The 20,877-nt window shown below is 50.8% G+C and overlaps 1 protein-coding gene across 1 annotated transcript in view; it reads left to right on the forward strand.

The window, feature by feature from the left end:
- The first annotated feature begins 425 nt into the window (after nucleotides 1–425).
- LOC139421773 (serine/threonine-protein kinase SMG1-like) overlaps nucleotides 426–20,877 on the forward strand; it is a 140,959-nt gene continuing 120,507 nt past the window's right edge. Inside the window, exons 1-7 of the mRNA XM_071172893.1 lie at nucleotides 426–560; nucleotides 2,158–2,339; nucleotides 7,927–8,082; nucleotides 8,619–8,755; nucleotides 10,931–10,989; nucleotides 18,098–18,311; nucleotides 19,571–19,696. Of these exons, the coding sequence (XP_071028994.1) occupies nucleotides 484–560; nucleotides 2,158–2,339; nucleotides 7,927–8,082; nucleotides 8,619–8,755; nucleotides 10,931–10,989; nucleotides 18,098–18,311; nucleotides 19,571–19,696 (951 nt within the window). The 5' untranslated portion in view covers nucleotides 426–483. The remainder of the gene's footprint in view (nucleotides 561–2,157; nucleotides 2,340–7,926; nucleotides 8,083–8,618; nucleotides 8,756–10,930; nucleotides 10,990–18,097; nucleotides 18,312–19,570; nucleotides 19,697–20,877) is intronic.

Genomic DNA, 20,877 nt, shown 5'->3' on the forward strand with positions numbered 1-20,877 from the left:
CCTGCTCCTGATGCTGTCGCTTAGCATCGCATATTCCAAGTGATGTGCAAAGACAAACAACTAGCTGCAGAGGAGATTGAGAAGAAGAAGAGAACATGAACATCGTTTTATATATTTTGTCTGTTTTTTGTTGTTGTTGAGGGTCAGTGAAGTTAGCTAGGTAAATCTCTGGGTTATTTGATCAAACCTGTTCTGTTGCAGTCACAGCTCCTTGCTATGGTCGCTATAAAGTCCGGCAGATGGCGCTGTTATAAAGAGAAGGGGCCAGTGGCTCTTTCATCAAGAATAGAAGAAGGAGTGGGAGACAAAAAATAAAGGAGGAAAAAAAAAAGAAAGGAGGCCGGACCCGACACAAAACATAACGCACACCGATAGCTGTAGAGGGTCCATTAATGGACATAAAATAAACAGATACCGAGCAAATACGCTTGTTCACGGAATTTAATCCCGTTGAGAGCAGGTCATGCTGTTCTCGCAAAGGTAATGAGCCGTAAAGCCCTTGGGTTTCGGCTTAGCAGCGCCCACAAACTGCAGCGAAACTGGAATGATTGGCAGCCCAGGTTGGTATCGCGCCACGGGGGGAGACGGTCTAAAAGAGAACGGGGATCCGCTGGGCCTAACCTCGGCTTCTTTATTTGGCTAGTCAGACACTTTGGTTCCCACACCTTAGGGAAATGGCTTGATAACAGTAGCTAGCCAGCAAACAAGTAAGCTAACGCTCAAGCTTGATAACGTTATCCAAACTAGCTATCAAGGCAAACCAACACTTTGCGCATTTTATTCTGACTCAAAACAACCTGCCGCATTGCTATGCTTTCCTCGTGTTTAGGTATACATGGCTAGCTAGCTAACCTGGTAAGAGAAGCCAATGATTGGAAGCTATTTCGGTAACAGTGGAAGTGGTGTTAGCTAGCTATTGCTAGTTGTTATTACTATTATTAGCCTACATTCATTGTCACTGAGATGACATGTTACCTTCACTTGGTAGCCAGCTAGTCAACGTCAGTTAACTCAAAGCGCACATCGTGGCAGCATATGATGTTAGCCAACTAGCTAACTAACTAGCAGCTAACTATGGCTAGTGTTCGTTAGCTAGGTTGTAACTTTCGTCACATTTTGTCCCCAGAGCTTGTTAGATAGATAGCTACAATACCAGTCGTTGGTTAGTTGTGCTTTGATAACTCGGTATCCGGAACAGTAAACTGATTTGACATCAAATGGTAACGTAAAGTGTGGAAACATTGGCTTTCTAGTTGGCTACCGAACGGTTGGCCATCAGTGGGCAACGTTCGTCTTTCCTGCTGTCTTGTGTAACGTTATCTGGTCAACAATGATTAGCTAGATAACCTCGGCTTGACAGTTGATATTGGCTACCTAGTTATCGCTCAAACAGTAACTAGCCAGAAGAGCGCTAACTAACTAGCTACAGGGGTTTTTAACGCTTGCTAACTGATTGCTAACCTGCTAGCTTTACTAGTTTTGCGCGGTACCACCCTTTAACAGTAAACGAAAGCGATTTAGCAATGCTGTCAGCGGTTTGAATTGCACAGGGACATCAATAAAGTGCATTATGCAAGTTAATCAGTTCCTGATCAAAGAGTGGGAGGTGGTGTTAAAACATTCCTTCAGTTGAGACCTCCACCTCCCTCCATTTGACGGTTCTGTTCAGACAAATGCTCAGAGTCTTATAGAAACTATTCTACAGAGCTGTAAATGAGCTAGAATCATTTCTCAATCCATGTATCCAGTTGTTAAATCCTAGACTTGTAAACCAGACTGGGGTGAGATTGTCTAACTGTAGGGAGTGTATCCATATAAGTTATGATTGGGTGGAAAGGTTGCTGGATCGAATCCCCAAGCTGACAATGTAAAAACCTGGCCTTCTGCCCCTAAACAAGGCAGTTAACCCACTGTTCCCCTGAACAAGGCAGTTAACCCACTGTTCCCCGGTAGGCCGTCATTGTAAATAAGAATTTGTTCTAAACTGATTTGCCTAGTTAAATAAAATGTAAAAAATGATGAACCACAGTCATTTAGCATCGATCAAGTACAAGTTGCCCTGACTGTCTTCCCAGGGGGATTTCACTGACTGTGTGTTTGTGTCTTGCCCCCCCCCCCCCCCCCCCGTGTGTCTGTTCCTCTGTCCGCCGGCTTCAGAGGCGACAGCGTGTCAGCAGCTAGCCAGGACGGTGTGAAGTGCATCGCCACCAGAGACCTGGGTGCAGCAGCTGTATACGACCCAACAGCAGTGGGAGTAGCAACCTCGGACCGGCCTGTCTCCCCACCTCTCCTACAGAATGATGCCTTCCCAGACACTGCAGACACACTGGACGAAGGGGGTGGGTGTTACTGTATACTGTCTACTGTCTGCAGCATGTTGGGGTGGGTGTTACTGTATACTGTCTACTGTCTGCAGCATGTTGGGGTGGGTGTTACTGTATACTGTCTACTGTCTGCAGCATGTTGGGGTGGGTGTTACTGTATACTGTCTACTGCCTGTCTGCAGCATGTTGGGGTGGGTGTTACTGTCTACTGTCTGCAGCATGTTGGGGTGGGTGTGGGCTGGTGTTGGGTGCTACTGCCTGTCTGCAGCATGTTGGGGTGGGTGTTACTGTATACTGTCTACTGCCTGTCTGCAGCATGTTGGGGTGGGTGTTACTGTTACTGTCTACTGTCTGCAGCATGTTGGGGTGGGTGTGGGCTGGTGTTGGGTGCTACTGCCTGTCTGCAGCATGTTGGGGTGGGTGTGGGCTGGTGTTGGGTGCTACTGCCTGTCTGCAGCATGTTGGGATGGGTGTGGGCTGGTGTTGGGTGCTACTGCCTGTCTGCAGCATGTTGGGGTGGGTGTGGGCTGGTGTTGGGTGCTACTGCCTGTCTGCAGCATGTTGGGGTGGGTGTGGGCTGGTGTTGGGTGCTACTGCCTGTCTGCAGCATGTTGGGGTGGGTGTGGGCTGGTGTTGGGTGCTACTGCCTGTCTGCAGCATGTTGGGGTGGGTGTGGGCTGGTGTTGGGTGCTACTGCCTGTCTGCAGCATGTTGGGGTGGGTGTGGGCTGGTGTTGGGTGCTACTGCCTGTCTGTAGCATGTTGGGGTGGGTGTGGGCTGGTGTTGGGTGCTACTGCCTGTCTGCAGCATGTTGGGGTGGGTGTGGGCTGGTGTTGGGTGCTACTGCCTGTCTGTAGCATGTTGGGGTGGGTGTGGGCTGGTGTTGGGTGCTACTGCCTGTCTGCAGCATGTTGGGGTGGGTGTGGGCTGGTGTTGGGTGCTACTGCCTGTCTGCAGCATGTTGGGGTGGGTGTGGGCTGGTGGTGGGTGTGGGCTGGTGGTGGGTGTGGGCTGTGGGTGGGTGCTACGGCCTGTCTGCAGCATGTTGGGGTGTGAGTGGGCTGGGGATGGGTGCTACGGACTGTCTGCAGCATGTTGGGGTGGGTGTGGGCTGGTGTTGGGTGCTACTGCCTGTCTGCAACATGTTGGGCTGGGGTGTGGTGTGGTGTGGGTTGGGTGTGGGCTCGGGATGGGTGTGGGCTGGGGGTGGGTGCTACTGCCTGTTTGCAACATGTTGGTGGTACTGTGATTTAAGTGAGCTACGACTGTTACGCCCCTTGCGGGTCTCACTGTAGGCAGACCTGCTACCCATTGCTCTAAAGAGTAAAAGGGGATTCGTAACAGGCCTGCCGACCCAGGCAGGGGTGCTGTGTATAATAGTAGCCTGGTTCAGGCCTGCCGACCCAGGCAGGGGTGCTGTGTATTATAGTAGCCTGGTTCAGGCCTGCCGACCCGGGCAGGGGTGCTGTGTATAATAGTAGCCTGGTTCAGGCCTGCCGACCCAGGCAGGGGTGCTGTGTATAATAGTAGCCTGGTTCAGGCCTGCCGACCCAGAAAGGGGTGCTGTGTATAATAGTAGCCTGGTTCACGCCTGCCGACCCAGAAAGCGGTGCTGTGTATAATGGTAGCCTGGTTCAGGTCTGCCGACCCAGGCAGGGGTGCTGTGTATAATAGTAGCCTGGTTCAGGCCTGCCGACCCAGGCAGGGGTGCTGTGTATTATAGTAGCCTGGTTCACGCCTGCCGACCCAGAAAGCGGTGCTGTGTATAATAGTAGCCTGGTTCAGGCCTGCCGACCCAGGCAGGGGTGCTGTGTATTATAGTAGCCTGGTTCAGGCCTGCCGACCCAGGCAGGGGTGCTGTGTATTATAGTAGCCTGGTTCAGGCCTGCCGACCCAGGCAGGGGTGCTGTGTATTATAGTAGCCTGGTTCAGGCCTACTGACCTAGGCAGGGGTGCTGTGTATTATAGTAGCCTCGTTCAGGCCTGCCGACCCAGGCAGGGGTGCTGTGTATTATAGTAGCCTGGTTCCGGATCTGTTTGTGCAGTCGTGCCAAGGGACATCAAGTGACAAAGACCATAGGAGCTAGTTGGCAAGACAGCACAAACAGATCTGAGACCAGGCTTGGGTTGTTATGGGGTCAGGTTAGCAGTACATGAGACCAGGCTTGGGTTGTTATGGGGTCAGGTTAGCAGTACATGAGACCAGGCTTGGGTTGTTATGGGGTCAGGTTAGCAGTACATGAGACCAGGCTTGGGTTGTTATGGGGTCAGGTTAGCAGTACATGAGACCAGGCTTGGGTTGTTATGGGGTCAGGTTAGCAGTAAACGCTGACACACCTGACAGCGGCTGTGTGTGAAATTACACCCTATTCCCTATATAGTGCACTACTTTAGGCCGGGGCCCCAATGGCACCCTATATCCCTATACCCTATATCTATGCATAGTCACTTCACCCCTACCTACATGTATAAATGACCTGTACCCCCGCACACTGACTCAGTACTGGTACCCCCTGTATATAGCCTCCACACTGACTCAGTACCGGTACCCCCTGTATATAACCTCCATACTGACTCAGTACTGGTACCCCCTGTATATAACCTCCACACTGACTCAGTACCGGTACCCCCTGTATATAGCCTCCACACTGACTCGGTACCGGTACCCCCTGTATATAACCTCCACACTGACTCTGTACCGGTACCCCCTGTATATAACCTCCACACTGACTCAGTACCGGTACCCCCTGTATATAACCTCCACACTGACTCTGTACCGGTACCCCCTGTATATAACCTCCACACTGACTCAGTACCGCTACCCCCTGTATATAACCTCCACACTGACTCAGTACCGGTACCCCCTGTATATAACCTCCACACTGACTCAGTACCGGTACCTCCTGTATATAGCCTCCACACTGATTCAGTACCGGTACCCCCTGTATATAACCTCCACACTGACTCTGAACTGGTACCCCCTGTATATAACCTCCACACTGACTCAGTACCGGTACCCCCTGTATATAACCTCCACACTGACTCTGTACCGCTACCCCCTGTATATAACCTCCACACTGACTCAGTACCGGTACCCCCTGTATATAACCTCCACACTGACTCAGTACCGGTACCCCCTGTATATAGCCTCCACACTGACTCAGTACCGGTACCCCCTGTATATAACCTCCACACTGACTCTGAACTGGTACCCCCTGTATATAACCTCCACACTGACTCAGTACCGGTACCCCCTGTATATAACCTCCACACTGACTCTGTACCGCTACCCTCTGTATATAACCTCCACACTGACTCAGTACCGCTACCCCCTGTATATAACCTCCACACTGACTCAGTACCGGTACCCCCTGTATATAACCTCCACACTGACTCAGTACCGCTACCCACTGTATATAACCTCCACACTGACTCAGTACCGGTACCCCCTGTATATAACCTCCACACTGACTCTGTACCGCTACCCCCTGTATATAACCTCCACACTGACTCAGTACCGGTACCCCCTGTATATAACCTCCACACTGACTCAGTACCGGTACCCCCTGTATATAACCTCCACACTGACTCAGTACCGCTACCCCCTGTATATAACCTCCACACTGACTCAGTACCGGTACCCCCTGTATATAACCTCCACACTGACTCAGTACCGGTACCCCCTGTATATAGCCTCCACACTGACTCAGTACCGGTACCCCCTGTATATAACCTCCACACTGACTCTGAACTGGTACCCCCTGTATATAACCTCCACACTGACTCAGTACCGGTACCCCCTGTATATAACCTCCACACTGACTCTGTACCGCTACCCCCTGTATATAACCTCCACACTGACTCAGTACCGCTACCCCCTGTATATAACCTCCACACTGACTCAGTACCGGTACCCCCTGTATATAACCTCCACACTGACTCAGTACCGCTACCCTCTGTATATAACCTCCACACTGACTCAGTACCGGTACCCCCTGTATATAACCTCCACACTGACTCAGTACCGGTACCCCCTGTATATAACCTCCACACTGACTCAGTACCGGTACCCCCTGTATATAACCTCCACACTGACTCAGTACTGGTACCCCTGTATATAACCTCCACACTGACTCTGTACCGGTACCCCCTGTATATAACCTCCACACTGACTCAGTACTGGTACCCCCTGTATATAGCCTCCACACTGACTCAGTACCGGTACCCCCTGTATATAACCTCCACACTGACTCAGTACTGGTACCCCCTGTATATAACCTCCACACTGACTCAGTACCGGTACCCCCTGTATATAACCTCCACACTGACTCAGTACTGGTACCCCCTGTATATAACCTCCACATTGACTCAGTACCGGTACCCCCTGTATATAGCCTCGTTATGTTATTGTGTTACTTTTTATAATTTTTTACCTTAGTTTATTTGGTAAATAATTTCTTAACTCTTCTTGAACTGCACTGTTGGTTAAGGGCTTGTAAGTCAGCATTTCACTGTAAGGTCTACACTGTTGGTTAAGGGCTTGTCAGTAAAGCATTTCACTGTGAGGTCTACACTGTTGGTTAAGGGCTTGTAAGTCAGCATTTCACCGTGAGGTCTACACTGTTGGTTAAGGGCTTGTCAGTAAAGCATTTCACTGTAAGGTCTACACTGTTGTATTCGGCGCGTGTGACAAGTCACATTTGATTTGATACACGGGTCACTGCTTTAGACCAGGGCCCTATTTGTATCAGTGTATTTATTGTTGTGGTCACATTATCCAGAGGTGAACCTGTAGTCCTCATGTCATTGAACTGTGGACAACCCCTGAGTGTTCTGTGTAAATGACTTATAAACTGGTAGTGGTGTCTTTTAGGAGTCATCCAGCTTCTCTCCCTCTTTCCTTCCCGGGTCCTCAGACTCACGTCGGCTTAATGTTTCTGTGGAAGTGAAAGAGAAAGAGACTTCTGGTCTCTGTGGTGTCGTATCTGTCCCGGGCATCTGGTAGAAGGAAAGCACCGTGAATCCCCGGGTTCCCCCACAGATATCTGCCCTCGTGGTAGAGAAGGCTGTGTCTCAATGGCACCCTATTCCCTATGTAGTGCACTACTTTAGACCAGGACCCAATAATGGCACCCTATTCCCTATGTAGTGCCCTACTTTAGACCGTCTACTGCGCTCCTGACACCTGTGGTAATTAGCCATCTACTGCGCTCCTGACACCTGTGGTAATTAGCCATCTACTGCGCTCCTGACACCTGTGGTAATTAGCCATCTACTGCGCTCCTGCCACCTGTGGTAATTAGCCATCTACTGCGCTCCTGACACCTGTGGTAATTAGTCATCTACTACACCCCCTCCTCTCCCCTCCTCTCCTCTCTACACCCCCTCCTCCCCCTCTCTCTCTCTCTCTCTCTCTCTCTCCACCCCCTCCTCTCCTCCTCTCTCTCTCTCTACCCCCTCATCTCTCTGTCTCCACCCCCTCCTCCCCTCTCTCTCTCTCTCCACCCCCTCCTCTCCTCCTCTCTCTCTCTCTACCCCCTCATCTCTGTCTCCACCCCCTCCTCCCCCTCTCTCTCTCTCTCTCTCTCTCCACCCCCTCCAGGAGGATATGAAGCTGCAGGAGGGTTCAGTGATGATACTTTTGGTTGGAAGTCGTTGGGGCAAGAGTTGAGGATCAACGATGCGACCGCCGATTTGACCACTTTTCAGCAGCATGGAAACCGTGCTTTAGCTTCTAAGGACATGAGGAAATCCCACGGTGAGTATTTAGTGTACACCAGGGGCTGTCATCAGACCTCTCCCCCCGGGGGGCTGTCGTCAGACCTCTCCCCCCGGGGGGCTGTCGTCAGACCTCTCCCCCCGGGGGGCTGTCGTCAGACCTCTCCCCCCGGGGGGCTGTCGTCAGACCTCTCCCCCCGGGGGGCCGTCGTCAGACCTCTCCCCCCAGGGGGGCTGTTGTCAGACCTCTCCCCCCCGGGGGCCGTCGCCAGACCTCTCCCCAGTCTTAATACACCCGATTCACCTAGTCAAGGTCTTGATGATTAGTTGACCAGTTGAATCAGGTGCTGTGGAATAGATCACATCCCTGGAGCGTCTGGGGGTTCTGAGGATGGGTTTGGAAGTCACTACTTGGTTCTCTTACATATAATGGCAACATTGCTGAATTCTATTTCTGATCACCATTTTATCTCTCCATTCCCCTCTTTCAATCTCTTTCTCCATCTCTCTTTACATCCCGCCCTCTCTCCCTCTTTTCCTGTTCTTTCCATCCCTCTCTCTGCCCCCCCCTTACAGACAGAGGGATGTCTCACTCTGATGAGTCTCGCCTGTCCAACCTCCTGCGCCGTGCGTCCCGTGAGGAGGACAGGGACCGCCGGCTGGCCACTGTCAGACAGCTCCGGGAGTTCATCACTCACTCTGACAACAAAGTGGTGAGGTCATCGATCATATCTACAGTTGAAGTGGGAAGTTTACATACACTTAGGTTGGAGTCCATTAAAACTTGTTTTTCAACCACTCCACAAATGTCTTAAACTATAGTTTTGGCAAGTCGGTTAGGACATCTACTTTGTGCATGACACAAGTCATTTTTCCAACAATTGTTAACATACAGATTATTTCACTTATAATTCACTATCACAATTCCAGTGGGTCAGAAGTTTACATACACTGAGTTGATTGTGCCTTTAAACAGCTTGGAAAATTCCAGAAAATGATGAAATGGCTTTAGATGCTTCTGTTAGGCTAATTGACATCATGTGAGTCAATTGGAGGTGTACCTGTGGATGTATTTCAAGGCCTACCTTCAAACTCAGTGCCTCTTTGCTTGACATCATGGGAAAATCAAAAGAAATCAGCTAAGACCTCAGAAAAAACATTGTAGACCTCCACAAGTCTGGTTCATCCTTGGGAGTAATTTCCAAACGCCTGAAGGTACCAGGTTCATCTGTACAAACAATAGTACGGAACACCATGGGACCACGCAGCCGTCATACCGCTCAGGAAGGAGACGCGTTCTGTCTCCTAGAGATGAATGTACTTTGGTGCGAAAAGTGCAAATCATTCCCAGAACAACAGCAAAGGACCTTGTGAAGATGCTGGAGGAAACAGGTATAAAAGTATCTATATCCACAGTAAAACGAGTCCTATATCGATATAACCTGAAAGGCCGCTCAGCAAGGAAGAAGCCACTGCTCCAAAACCACCATAAACAAGCCAGACTACGGTTTGTAACTGGAGATGGGGACAAAGATCGTACTTTTTGGAGAAATGTCCTCTGATCTGATGAAACTGTTTGGCCATAATGACCATCGTTATGCTTGGAGAGGAAAGGGGGAGGGGCTTGCAAGCCGGATAAACCATCCCAACAGTGAAGCACGGGGGTGGCAGCATCATGTTGTGGGGGTGCTTTGCTAATGACCCCAAGCATGCTTCCAAAGTTGTGGCAAAATGGCTTAAGGACAACAAAGTCAAGGTATTGTAGTGGCCATCACAAAGCCCTGACCTCAATCCTATAGAACATTTGTGGGCAGAACTGAAAAAGCGTGCGTGAGCAAGGAGGCCTACAAACCTGACTCAGTTACACCAGCTCTGTCAGGAGGAATGGGCCAAAATTCACCCAACTTATTGTGGGAAGCTTGTGGAAGGCTACCCAAAACGTTTGACCAAAGTTAAACAATTTAAAGGCAATGCTACCAAATGCTAATTGAGTGTATGTAAACTTTTGACCCACTGGGAATGTGATGAATGAAATAAAATCTGAAATAAATCATTCTCTCAACTATTCTATCTATCAGTGGTGAGGTCATCAATCATATCTATCTATTTGGGTAGTTTATCACTCACTCTGACGACATCAGTGGTGAGGTTGATCTGTCTGTTATTCAATCAATCGATTGACCCCGGTAACGAGTAGTGCACTACTATAGGCCCCGGGTAGTGCACTACTGTAGGCCCCGAGTAGTGCACTACTGTAGGCCCCGAGTAGTGCACTACTGTAGGCCCCGAGTAGTGCACTACTGTAGGCCCCGAGTAGTGCACTACTGTAGGCCCCCGAGTAGTGCACTACTGTAGGCCCCCGAGTAGTGCACTACTGTAGGCCCCCGAGTAGTGCACTACTGTAGGCCCCCGAGTAGTGCACTACTGTAGGCCCCCGAGTAGTGCACTACTGTAGGCCCCCGAGTAGTGCACTACTGTAGGCCCCCGAGTAGTGCACTACTGTAGGCCCCCGAGTAGTGCACTACTGTAGGCCCCCGAGTAGGGCACTACTGTAGGCCCCCGAGTAGGGCACTACTGTAGGCCCCCGAGTAGGGCACTACTGTAGGCCCCCGAGTAGGGCACTACTGTAGGCCCCCGAGTAGGGCACTACTGTAGGCCCCCGGGTGGTGCACTACTGTAGGCCCCCGGGTGGTGCACTACTGTAGGCCCCCGGGTGGTGCACTACTCTTGGCTGTGTTTACTGGGGGGGGGGGGGCGGCTGTGTTTACTGGGGGTAGTGGTGGTGCAGCTCCACTGTAGAACTGTGTTCTCTCCCTGTTTGACACTGATTGTGTTCCTCTCTCTCGCCCTCCCCCTTTTCTCTCTCTCACACCCCTCTCTCCCACCAGGCCCTGGTGAAACAGTTGGATACGATCCTCAGTACCCTGAATGATATTTTGAATGAAAGGTAAGAGGAAGTTCCCCATCAGGAGCCAAAGAGTCTCCATCTGAAATGGCACCCTGTTCCCTGTTCCCTGCACCCTGTTCCCTATTCCCTGCACCCTGTTCCCTGCACCCTGTTCCCTGCACCCTGTTCCCTGCACCCTGTTCCCTGCACCCTGTTCCCTGCACCTTGTTCCCTGCACCTTGTTCCCTGCACCTTGTTCCCTGCACCTTGTTCCCTGCACCTTGTTCCCTGCACCCTGTTCCCTGCACCCTGTTCCCTGCACCCTGTTCCCTGCACCCTGTTCCCTGCACCCTGTTCCCTGCACCCTGTTCCCTGCACCCTGTTCCCTGCACCCTGTTCCCTGCACCCTGTTCCCTGCACCCTGTTCCCTGCACCCTGTTCCCTGCACCCTGTTCCCTGCACCCTGTTCCCTGCACCCTGTTCCCTGCACCCTGTTCCCTGCACCTTGTTCCCTGCACCTTGTTCCCTGCACCTTGTTCCCTGCACCTTGTTCCCTGCACCTTGTTCCCTGCACCTTGTTCCCTGCACCTTGTTCCCTGCACCTTGTTCCCTGCACCTTGTTCCCTGCACCTTGTTCCCTGCACCTTGTTCCCTGCACCTTGTTCCCTGCACCTTGTTCCCTGCACCTTGTTCCCTGTATGGTACAGTACTTCTGACCAGGTCATGTCTCTGGTCCTCATGTATTCATGTCTCTGGTCTTCATGTCTTCATGTCTCTGGTCTTCATGTCTCTGGTCTTCATGTCTTCATGTCTCTGGTCTTCATGTCTCTGGTCTTCATGTCTCTGGTCTTCATGTCTTCATGTCTCTGGTCTTCATGTCTCTGGTCTTCATGTCTCTGGTCTTCATGTCTCTGGTCTTCATGTCTCTGGTCTTCATGTCTTCATGTCTCTGGTCTTCATGTCTCTGGTCTTCATGTCTCTGGTCTTCATGTCTTCATGTCTCTGGTCTTCATGTCTCTGGTCTTCATGTCTCTGGTCTTCATGTCTCTGGTCTTCATGTCTTCATGTCTCTGGCCTTCATGTCTCTGGTCTTCATGTCTCTGGTCTTCATGTCTCTCGTCTTCATGTCTTCATGTCTCTGGCCTTCATGTCTCTGGTCTTCATGTCTCTGGTCTTCATGTCTCTGGTCTTCATGTCTTCATGTCTGGTCTTCATGTCTCTGGTCTTCATGTCTCTGGTCTTCATGTCTCTGGTCTTCATGTCTCTGGTCTTCATGTCTTCATGTCTTCATGTCTCTGGCCTTCATGTCTCTGGTCTTCATGTCTCTGGGTTTCATGTCTTCATGTCTCTGGTCTTCATGTCTCTGGTCTTCATGTCTTCATGTCTCTGGTCTTCATGTCTTCATGTCTCTGGTCTTCATGTCTTCATGTCTCTGGTCTTCATGTCTCTGGTCTTCATGTCTGGTCTTCATATCTCTGGTCTTCATGTCTTCATGTCTCTGGCCTTCATGTCTCTGGCCTTCATGTCTCTGTGGTAGAGGAGTCACTACAGTCCCTGGTTCGATTCCAGACTGTATCACAGCGATCTAAGGCCCTGCATCTCAGTGGTAGGGGAGTCACTACAGACACTGCATCTCAGTACTAGAGGAGTAACTACAGACCCTGGTTCCAGTCCAGACTGTATCACAGCGGTTTAAGAACCTGCATCTCAGTACTAGAGGCGTCACTACAGTCCCTGGTTCGATTCCAGGCTGTGCCACAACTGGCCGTGATTGAGAGTCCTGTACGGCAGGGCACAATAGGACCAGCGTGGCCCAGGTTAGGGTTTAACCGGGGTGGGCCGTCATTGGGCCGTACGGCAGGGCACAATAGGCCCAGCGTCGCCCAGGTTAGGGTTTAACCGGGGTGGGCCGTCATTGGGCCGTACGGCGGGGCACAATATGCCCAGTGTCGCCCAGGTTAGGGTTTAACCGGGGTGGGCCGTCATTGGGCCGTACGGCAGGGCACAATAGGCCCAGCGTGGCCCAGGTTAGGGTTTAACCGGGGTGGGCCGTCATTGGGCCGTACGGCAGGGCACAATAGGCCCAGCGTGGCCCAGGTTAGGGTTTAACCGGGGTGGGCCGTCATTGGGCCGTACGGCAGGGCACAATAGGCCCAGCGTGGCCCAGGTTAGGGTTTAACCTGGGTGGGCCGTCATTGTAATGAAGGATTTGTTCTTATCTGACTTGCCTTGTTAAATAAAAACATCTAAGTGTCGTTGCGTGATTTAAAGATCCAAACACAGCATTTCAAACAGTCAGGAACAATCTAATGAATTCAGGGCTTGTGTAATTAAACCTAGGTTAAACACAAGCCTTCCACAAGACCCACTAATCATTTAATGATCTAATAAAAACATTAGTTTAACCTGCTTTTCTGCAATAAGACTTGAAATCCAGATCAGTGACGCGTCTATGAAAAATGCCCTTTTTTTTAGTAAATAATCCTAAACAGAAGTGTGCCTAATGCACATCCACTAATAACGACTGACTTCTGGTAGCAGACATTACAGACCATTACCACAGATCTCATCAACCATCTCTGCAGCATAAGCCCACGTGCTGGTGGGTAGCCAGCATATCGTACGTAATAGGTCTAGTCAACCTGGATCTATTCGCTTGTTAATAACAAGCTAGAACAGTTCAACTGTTATGAATACACCCTCCTGTCTGTCTCCAACTGTTCAACAGTCTGGTTAAGATGCTGCTAGTGGTATTACATAACAGACCAGACAAGCTAGAACAGTTGAACTGTTATGAATACACCCTCCTGTCTGTCTCCAACTGTTTAACAGTCTGGTCACTTCCTTTTGATGTTTAAGTCAAGGGGCCTACCTGGATAAGATGTTTATCTCTCAGTCAAGGGGCCTACCTGGATAAGATGTTTATCTCTCAGTCAAGGGGCCTACCTGGATAAGATGTTTATCTCTCAGTCAAGGGGCCTACCTGGATAAGATGTTTATCTCTCAGTCAAGTGGCCCACCTGGATAAGATGTTTATCTCTCAGTCAAGGGGCCTACCTGGATAAGATGTTTATCTCTCAGTCAAGGGGCCTACCTGGATAAGATGTTTATCTCTCAGTCAAGGGGCCTACCTGGATAAGATGTTTATCTCTCAGTCAAGGGGCCTACCTGGATAAGATGTTTATCTCTCAGTCAAGGGGCCTACCTGGATAAGATGTTTATCTCTCAGTCAAGGGGCCTACCTGGATAAGATGTTTATCTCTCAGTCAAGGGGCCTACCTGGATAAGATGTTTATCTCTCAGTCAAGGGGCCTACCTGGATAAGATGTTTATCTCTCAGTCAAGGGGCCCACCTGGATAAGATGTTTATCTCTCAGTCAAGGGGCCTACCTGGATAAGATGTTTATCTCTCAGTCAAGGGGCCTACCTGGATAAGATGTTTATCTCTCAGTCAAGTGGCCTACCTGGATAAGATGTTTATCTCTCAGAATGAGAACGAGTTGCCAATGCCTTCTATAAACTGTGTTTTATGCTCATTGCACATTTATACAACACAGACTAGACAGCTAGTATAACAGACTAGACAGCTAGTATAACAGACTAGACAGCTAGTATAACAGACTAGACAGCTAGTATAACAGACTAGACAGCTAGTATAACAGACTAGACAGCTAGTATAACAGACTAGACAGCTAGTATAACAGACTAGACAGCTAGTATAACAGACTAGACAGCTAGTATAACAGACTAGACAGCTAGTATAACAGTCTGGTTAAGATGCTGCTAGTGGTATTATATAACAGACCAGACGGCTAGTACAACAGACCAGACGGCTAGTACAACAGACTAGACGGCTAGTACAACAGACTAGACAGCTAGTACAACAGACCAGACGGCTAGTATAACAGACCAGACGGCTAGTATAACAGACCAGACGGCTAGTATAACAGACCAGACGGCTAGTACAACAGACCAGACGGCTAGTACAACAGACCAGACGGCTAGTACAACAGACCAGACGGCTAGTATAACAGACTAGACAGCTAGTATAACAGACCAGACGGCTAGTATAACAGACTAGACCGCTAGTATAACAGACTAGACAGCTAGTACAACAGACCAGACGGCTAGTATAACAGACCAGACGGCTAGTATAACAGACCAGACGGCTAGTATAACAGACCAGACGGCTAGTACAACAGACCAGACGGCTAGTACAACAGACCAGACGGCTAGTACAACAGACCAGACGGCTAGTATAACAGACCAGACGGCTAGTACAACAGACCAGACGGCTAGTACAACAGACCAGACGGCTAGTACAACAGACCAGACGGCTAGTACAACAGACCAGACGGCTAGTACAACAGACCAGACAGCTAGTATAACAGACCAGACAGCTAGTATAACAGACCAGACAGCTAGTATAACAGACCAGACGGCTAGTATAACAGACCAGACGGCTAGTATAACAGACCAGACGGCTAGTATAACAGACCAGACGGCTAGTATAACAGACCAGACAGCTAGTATAACAGACCAGACGGCTAGTATAACAGACCAGACGGCTAGTATAACAGACCAGACGGCTAGTATAACAGACCAGACGGCTAGTATAACAGACCAGACGGCTAGTACAACAGACCAGACGGCTAGTACAACAGACAAGACGGCTAGTACAACAGACCAGACGGCTAGTACAACAGACCAGACGGCTAGTACAACAGACCAGACGGCTAGTACAACAGACCAGACGGCTAGTACAACAGACCAGACGGCTAGTACAACAGACCAGACGGCTAGTACAACAGACCAGACAGCTAGTATAACAGACCAGACAGCTAGTATAACAGACCAGACAGCTAGTATAACAGACTAGACAGCTAGTATAACAGACTAGACAGCTAGTATAACAGACTAGACAGCTAGTATAACAGACTAGACAGCTAGTATAACAGACTAGACAGCTAGTATAACAGACTAGACAGCTAGTATAACAGACTAGACAGCTAGTATAACAGACTAGACAGCTAGTATAACAGACCAGACCGCTAGTATAACAGACCAGACAGCTAGTATAACAGACTAGACAGCTAGTATAACAGACTAGACAGCTAGTATAACAGACTAGACAGCTAGTATAACAGACTAGACAGCTAGTATAACAGACTAGACAGCTAGTATAACAGACTAGACAGCTAGTATAACAGACTAGACAGCTAGTATAACAGTCTGGTTAAGATGCTGCTAGTGGTATTATATAACAGACCAGACGGCTAGTACAACAGACTAGACGGCTAGTACAACAGACCAGACGGCTAGTACAACAGACCAGACGGCTAGTACAACAGACCAGACGGCTAGTACAACAGACTAGACGGCTAGTACAACAGACCAGACGGCTAGTATAACAAACAGACCAGACGGCTAGTATAACAAACAGACCAGACGGCTAGTACAACAGACCAGACGGCTAGTACAACAGACCAGACGGCTAGTACAACAGACCAGACGGCTAGTACAACAGACCAGACGGCTAGTACAACAGACCAGACGGCTAGTAAAACAGACTAGACGGAGGGGCTTGGTGTCACAGCACAGAAGGAGGAGGGGTCTTGGTGTCACAGCACAGAAGGAGGAGGGGCTTTGTGTCACAGCACAGAAGGAGGAGGGGCTTGGTGTCACAGCACAGAAGGAGGAGTGGTCTTGGTGTCACAGCACAGATGGAGGAGGGGCTTTGTGTCACAGCACAGAAGGAGGAGGGGCTTGGTGTCACAGCACAGAAGGAGGAGGGGCTTGGTGTCACAGCACAGGAGGAGGGGCTTGGTGTCACAGCACAGGAGGAGGGGCTTGGTGTCACAGCACAGGAGGAGGGGCTTGGTGTCATAGCACAGAAGGAGGAGGGACTTGGTGTCACAGCACAGAAGGAGCGAAGGAGACGAGACCAAAAAGACAGACGCTCATAAAACAAACAACTTGATTCTTGTGATACGGGCATTTGGAACATCGTGCTAATACATGCCTTCAAATGAATTTAATATATCGAATTTAATATATATATTAATATATAATATAACCAGCCATCCAGACAATGGAGACCTTTTTAGATGTTTTAGGATCTTTGTCAGTTTGTGTGTTGGTTTGTACTGACTCCCCTGTCTCTCCTCTTTCTCCTCTCTCTCGCCTGTCTCTCCTCTCTCTCTCCCCTGTCTCTCCTCTCTCTCTCCCCTGTCTCTCCTCTCTCTCTCTCTCTCCTGTCTCTCCTCTCTCTCTCTCTCCTGTCTCTCCTCTCTCTCTCTCTCCTGTCTCTCCTCTCTCTCTCTCCCCTGTCTCTCCTCTCTCTCTCTCCCCTGTCTCTCCTCTCTCTCTCTCTCCCCTGTCTCTCCTCTCTCTCTCTCTCCCCTGTCTCTCCTCTCTCTCTCTCTCCCCTGTCTCTCCTCTCTCTCTCTCTCCCCTGTCTCTCTCTCTCTCCCCTGTCTCCCCTGTCTCTCTCTCTCTCCCCTGTCTCTCCTCTGTCTCTCCTCTCCCTCTCTCCTCTCTCTCCTCTCTCTCCTCTCTCTCCTCTCTCTCTCCTCTCTCTCTCCTCTCTCTCTCTCCCCTGTCTCTCCTCTCTCTCTCCTCTCTCTCTCTCCCCTGTCTCTCCTCTCTCTCTCCTCTCTCTCTCTACCCTGTCTCTCTCTCTCCTCTCTCTCTCTCTCCTGTCTCTCCTCTCTCTCTCTCTCCTGTCTCTCCTCTCTCTCTCTCTCCTGTCTCTCCTCTCTCTCCCCTGTCTCTCCTCTCTCTCTCTCCCCTGTCTCTCCTCTCTCTCTCCCCTGTCTCTCCTCTCTCTCTCCCCTGTCTCTCCTCTCTCCCTCTCTCCCCTGTCTCTCTCCCCTGCCTCTCCTCTCTCTCCCCTGTCTCTCTCCTCTCCCTCTCTCCCCTGTCTCTCTCCCCTGTCTCTCCCCATGTCTCTCCTCTCTCTCCTCTCTCTCTCTCTCCTGTCTCTCCTCTCCTGTCTCTCCTCTCCCTCTCTCCTCTCTCTCCTCTCTCTCTCCTCTCTCTCTCCTCTCTCTCTCCTCTGTCTCTCCTCTCTCTCTCCCCTCTCTCTCCCCTGTCTCTCCTCTCTCTCTCCCCTGTCTCTCCCCTGTCTCTCCCCTGTCTCCCCCTCTCCTCTCTCTCTCCCCTGTAGCAGTAAGCTGCTGTCAGAGCTGCGTCAGGAAGCAGCGGTGTGCCTGGGTCTCCTGTGCACCGCTCTGAGCTATGAAACAGAGCGCATCTTCAAGTGGATGTTTGTCAAGTTCAGCTCCAGCACCCGGGACGAGGTCAGGCTGCTGTACCTGGTGGCAGCGTACCGAGCCCTGGAGGCAGCCGGAGAGAGGAAGGCCTTCTCACCTGTCATGCAGGTAGGAGGAACCAAGGCCCCGTTCATAGTGTCTCACAGTAGGAGGAACCAGGGCCGTGTTCATAGTGTCTCACAGTAGGAGGAACCAGGGCCCCGTTCATAGTGTCTCACAGTAGGAGGAACCAGGGCCCCGTTCATAGTGTCTCACAGTAGGAGGAACCAGGGCCCCGTTCATAGTGTCTCACAGTAGGAGGAACCAGGGCCCCGTTCATAGTGTCTCACAGTAGGAGGAACCAGGGCCCCGTTCATAGTGTCTCACAGTAGGAGGAACCAGGGCCCCGTTCATAGTGTCTCACAGTAGAAGGAACCAGGGCCCCGTTCATAGTGTCTCACAGTAGGAGGAACCAGGGCCCCGTTCATAGTGTCTCACAGTAGGAGGAACCAGGGCCCCGTTCATAGTGTCTCACAGTAGGAGGAACCAGGGCCCCGTTCATAGTGTCTCACAGTAGGAGGAACCAGGGCCCCGTTCATAGTGTCTCACAGTAGGAGGAACCAGGGCCCCGTTCATAGTGTCTCACAGTAGGAGGAACCAGGGCCCCGTTCATAGTGTCTCACAGTAGGAGGAACCAGGGCCCCGTTCATAGTGTCTCACAGTAGGAGGAACCAGGGCCCCGTTCATAGTGTCTCACAGTAGGAGGAACCAGGGCCCCGTTCATAGTGTCTCACAGTAGAAGGAACCAGGGCCCCGTTCATAGTGTCTCACAGTAGGAGGAACCAGGGCCCCGTTCATAGTGTCTCACAGTAGGAGGAACCAGGGCCCCGTTCATAGTGTCTCACAGTAGGAGGGCTGACTTGGGATCATTTCGACCTTTTCGACCAATGAATAAGATGACATTGAACAGGGGGGGGGGGGGGGGTGCCTGATCCCAGATCAGCACTCGTACTCATATATGTTTTTGTTATAAGGCCCAGGGTTGTTGTTAGGGACGGTTACGTTGAGAGAGGGGCAGGCTGGGTAACTGACCGTCTGTGGCGGCCATGTTTTGTTATAAGGCCCAGGGTTGTTGTTGGGGACGGTTACGTTGAGAGAGGGGCAGGGTGGGTAACTGACTGTCTGTGGCATGTTTTGTTATAAGGCCCAGGGTTGTTGTTAGGGACGGTTACGTTGAGAGAGGGGCAGGGTGGGTAACTGACTGTCTGTGGCATGTTTTGTTATAAGGCCCAGGGTTGTTGTTAGGGACGGTTACGTTGAGAGAGGGGCAGGCTGGGTAACGGGCAGGCTGGGTAACTGACCGTCTGTGGCGGCCATGTTTGTGTCAGCTGGTGATGAGTAGCCTGCAGTCCATCCTGGAGAACCTGGACACGCCGGAGCTGCTGTGTCAGAGCGTCCGCTGCATCCTGCAGGTGGCCCGCTGCTACCCACACGTCTTCAGCACCAACTTCAGAGTGAGTGGCAACACACACACACACACACACACACGTCTTCAGCACCAACTTCAGAGTGAGTGGCAACACACACACACACACACCCACACGTCTTCAGCACCAACTTCAGAGTGAGTGGCCACACACACACACACACACACACACACACACAACACACACACACACACACACACACGTCTTCAGCACCAACTTCAGAGTGAGTGGCAACACACACACCACACACACACACACATACACACACACACACACACACACACACACGTCTTCAGCACCAACTTCAGAGTGAGTGGCCACACACACACACACACACACACACACACACACACACACACACACACACACACACACACACACGTCTTCAGCACCAACTTCAGAGTGAGTGGCAACACACACACACACACACACACACACACACACACAACACACACACACACACGTCTTCAGTACCAACTTCAGAGTGAGTGGCCACACACACACACACACACACACACACGTCTTCAGCACCAACTTCAGAGTGAGTGGCCACACACACACACACACACACAACACACACACACGTCTTCAGCACCAACTTCAGAGTGAGTGGCAACACACACACCACATACACACACACACACACACACACACACACACACACACACACACACACGTCTTCAGCACCAACTTCAGAGTGAGTGGCCACACACACACACACACACACACACACACAACACACACACACGTCTTCAGCACCAACTTCAGAGTGAGTGGCAACACACACACACACACACACACACACACACACACACACAACACACACACACACGTCTTCAGCACCAACTTCAGAGTGAGTGGCAACACACACACACACGCACACACACACACACACACACACACGTCTTCAGCACCAACTTCAAGAGTGAGTGGCCACACACACACACACACACACGTCTTCAGCACCAACTTCAGAGTGAGTGGCCACACACACACACACACACACACACACACAACACACACACACGTCTTCAGCACCAACTTCAGAGTGAGTGGCAACACACACACACACACACACACACACACACACACACACACGTCTTCAGCACCAACTTCAGAGTGAGTGGCCACACACACACACACACACACACACACACACACACACAACACACACACACGTCTTCAGCACCAACTTCAGAGTGAGTGGC

Source organism: Oncorhynchus clarkii, chromosome 12 (genome assembly GCF_045791955.1).
Source record: "Oncorhynchus clarkii lewisi isolate Uvic-CL-2024 chromosome 12, UVic_Ocla_1.0, whole genome shotgun sequence".
Taxonomy (NCBI): Eukaryota; Metazoa; Chordata; class Actinopteri; order Salmoniformes; family Salmonidae; genus Oncorhynchus; species Oncorhynchus clarkii.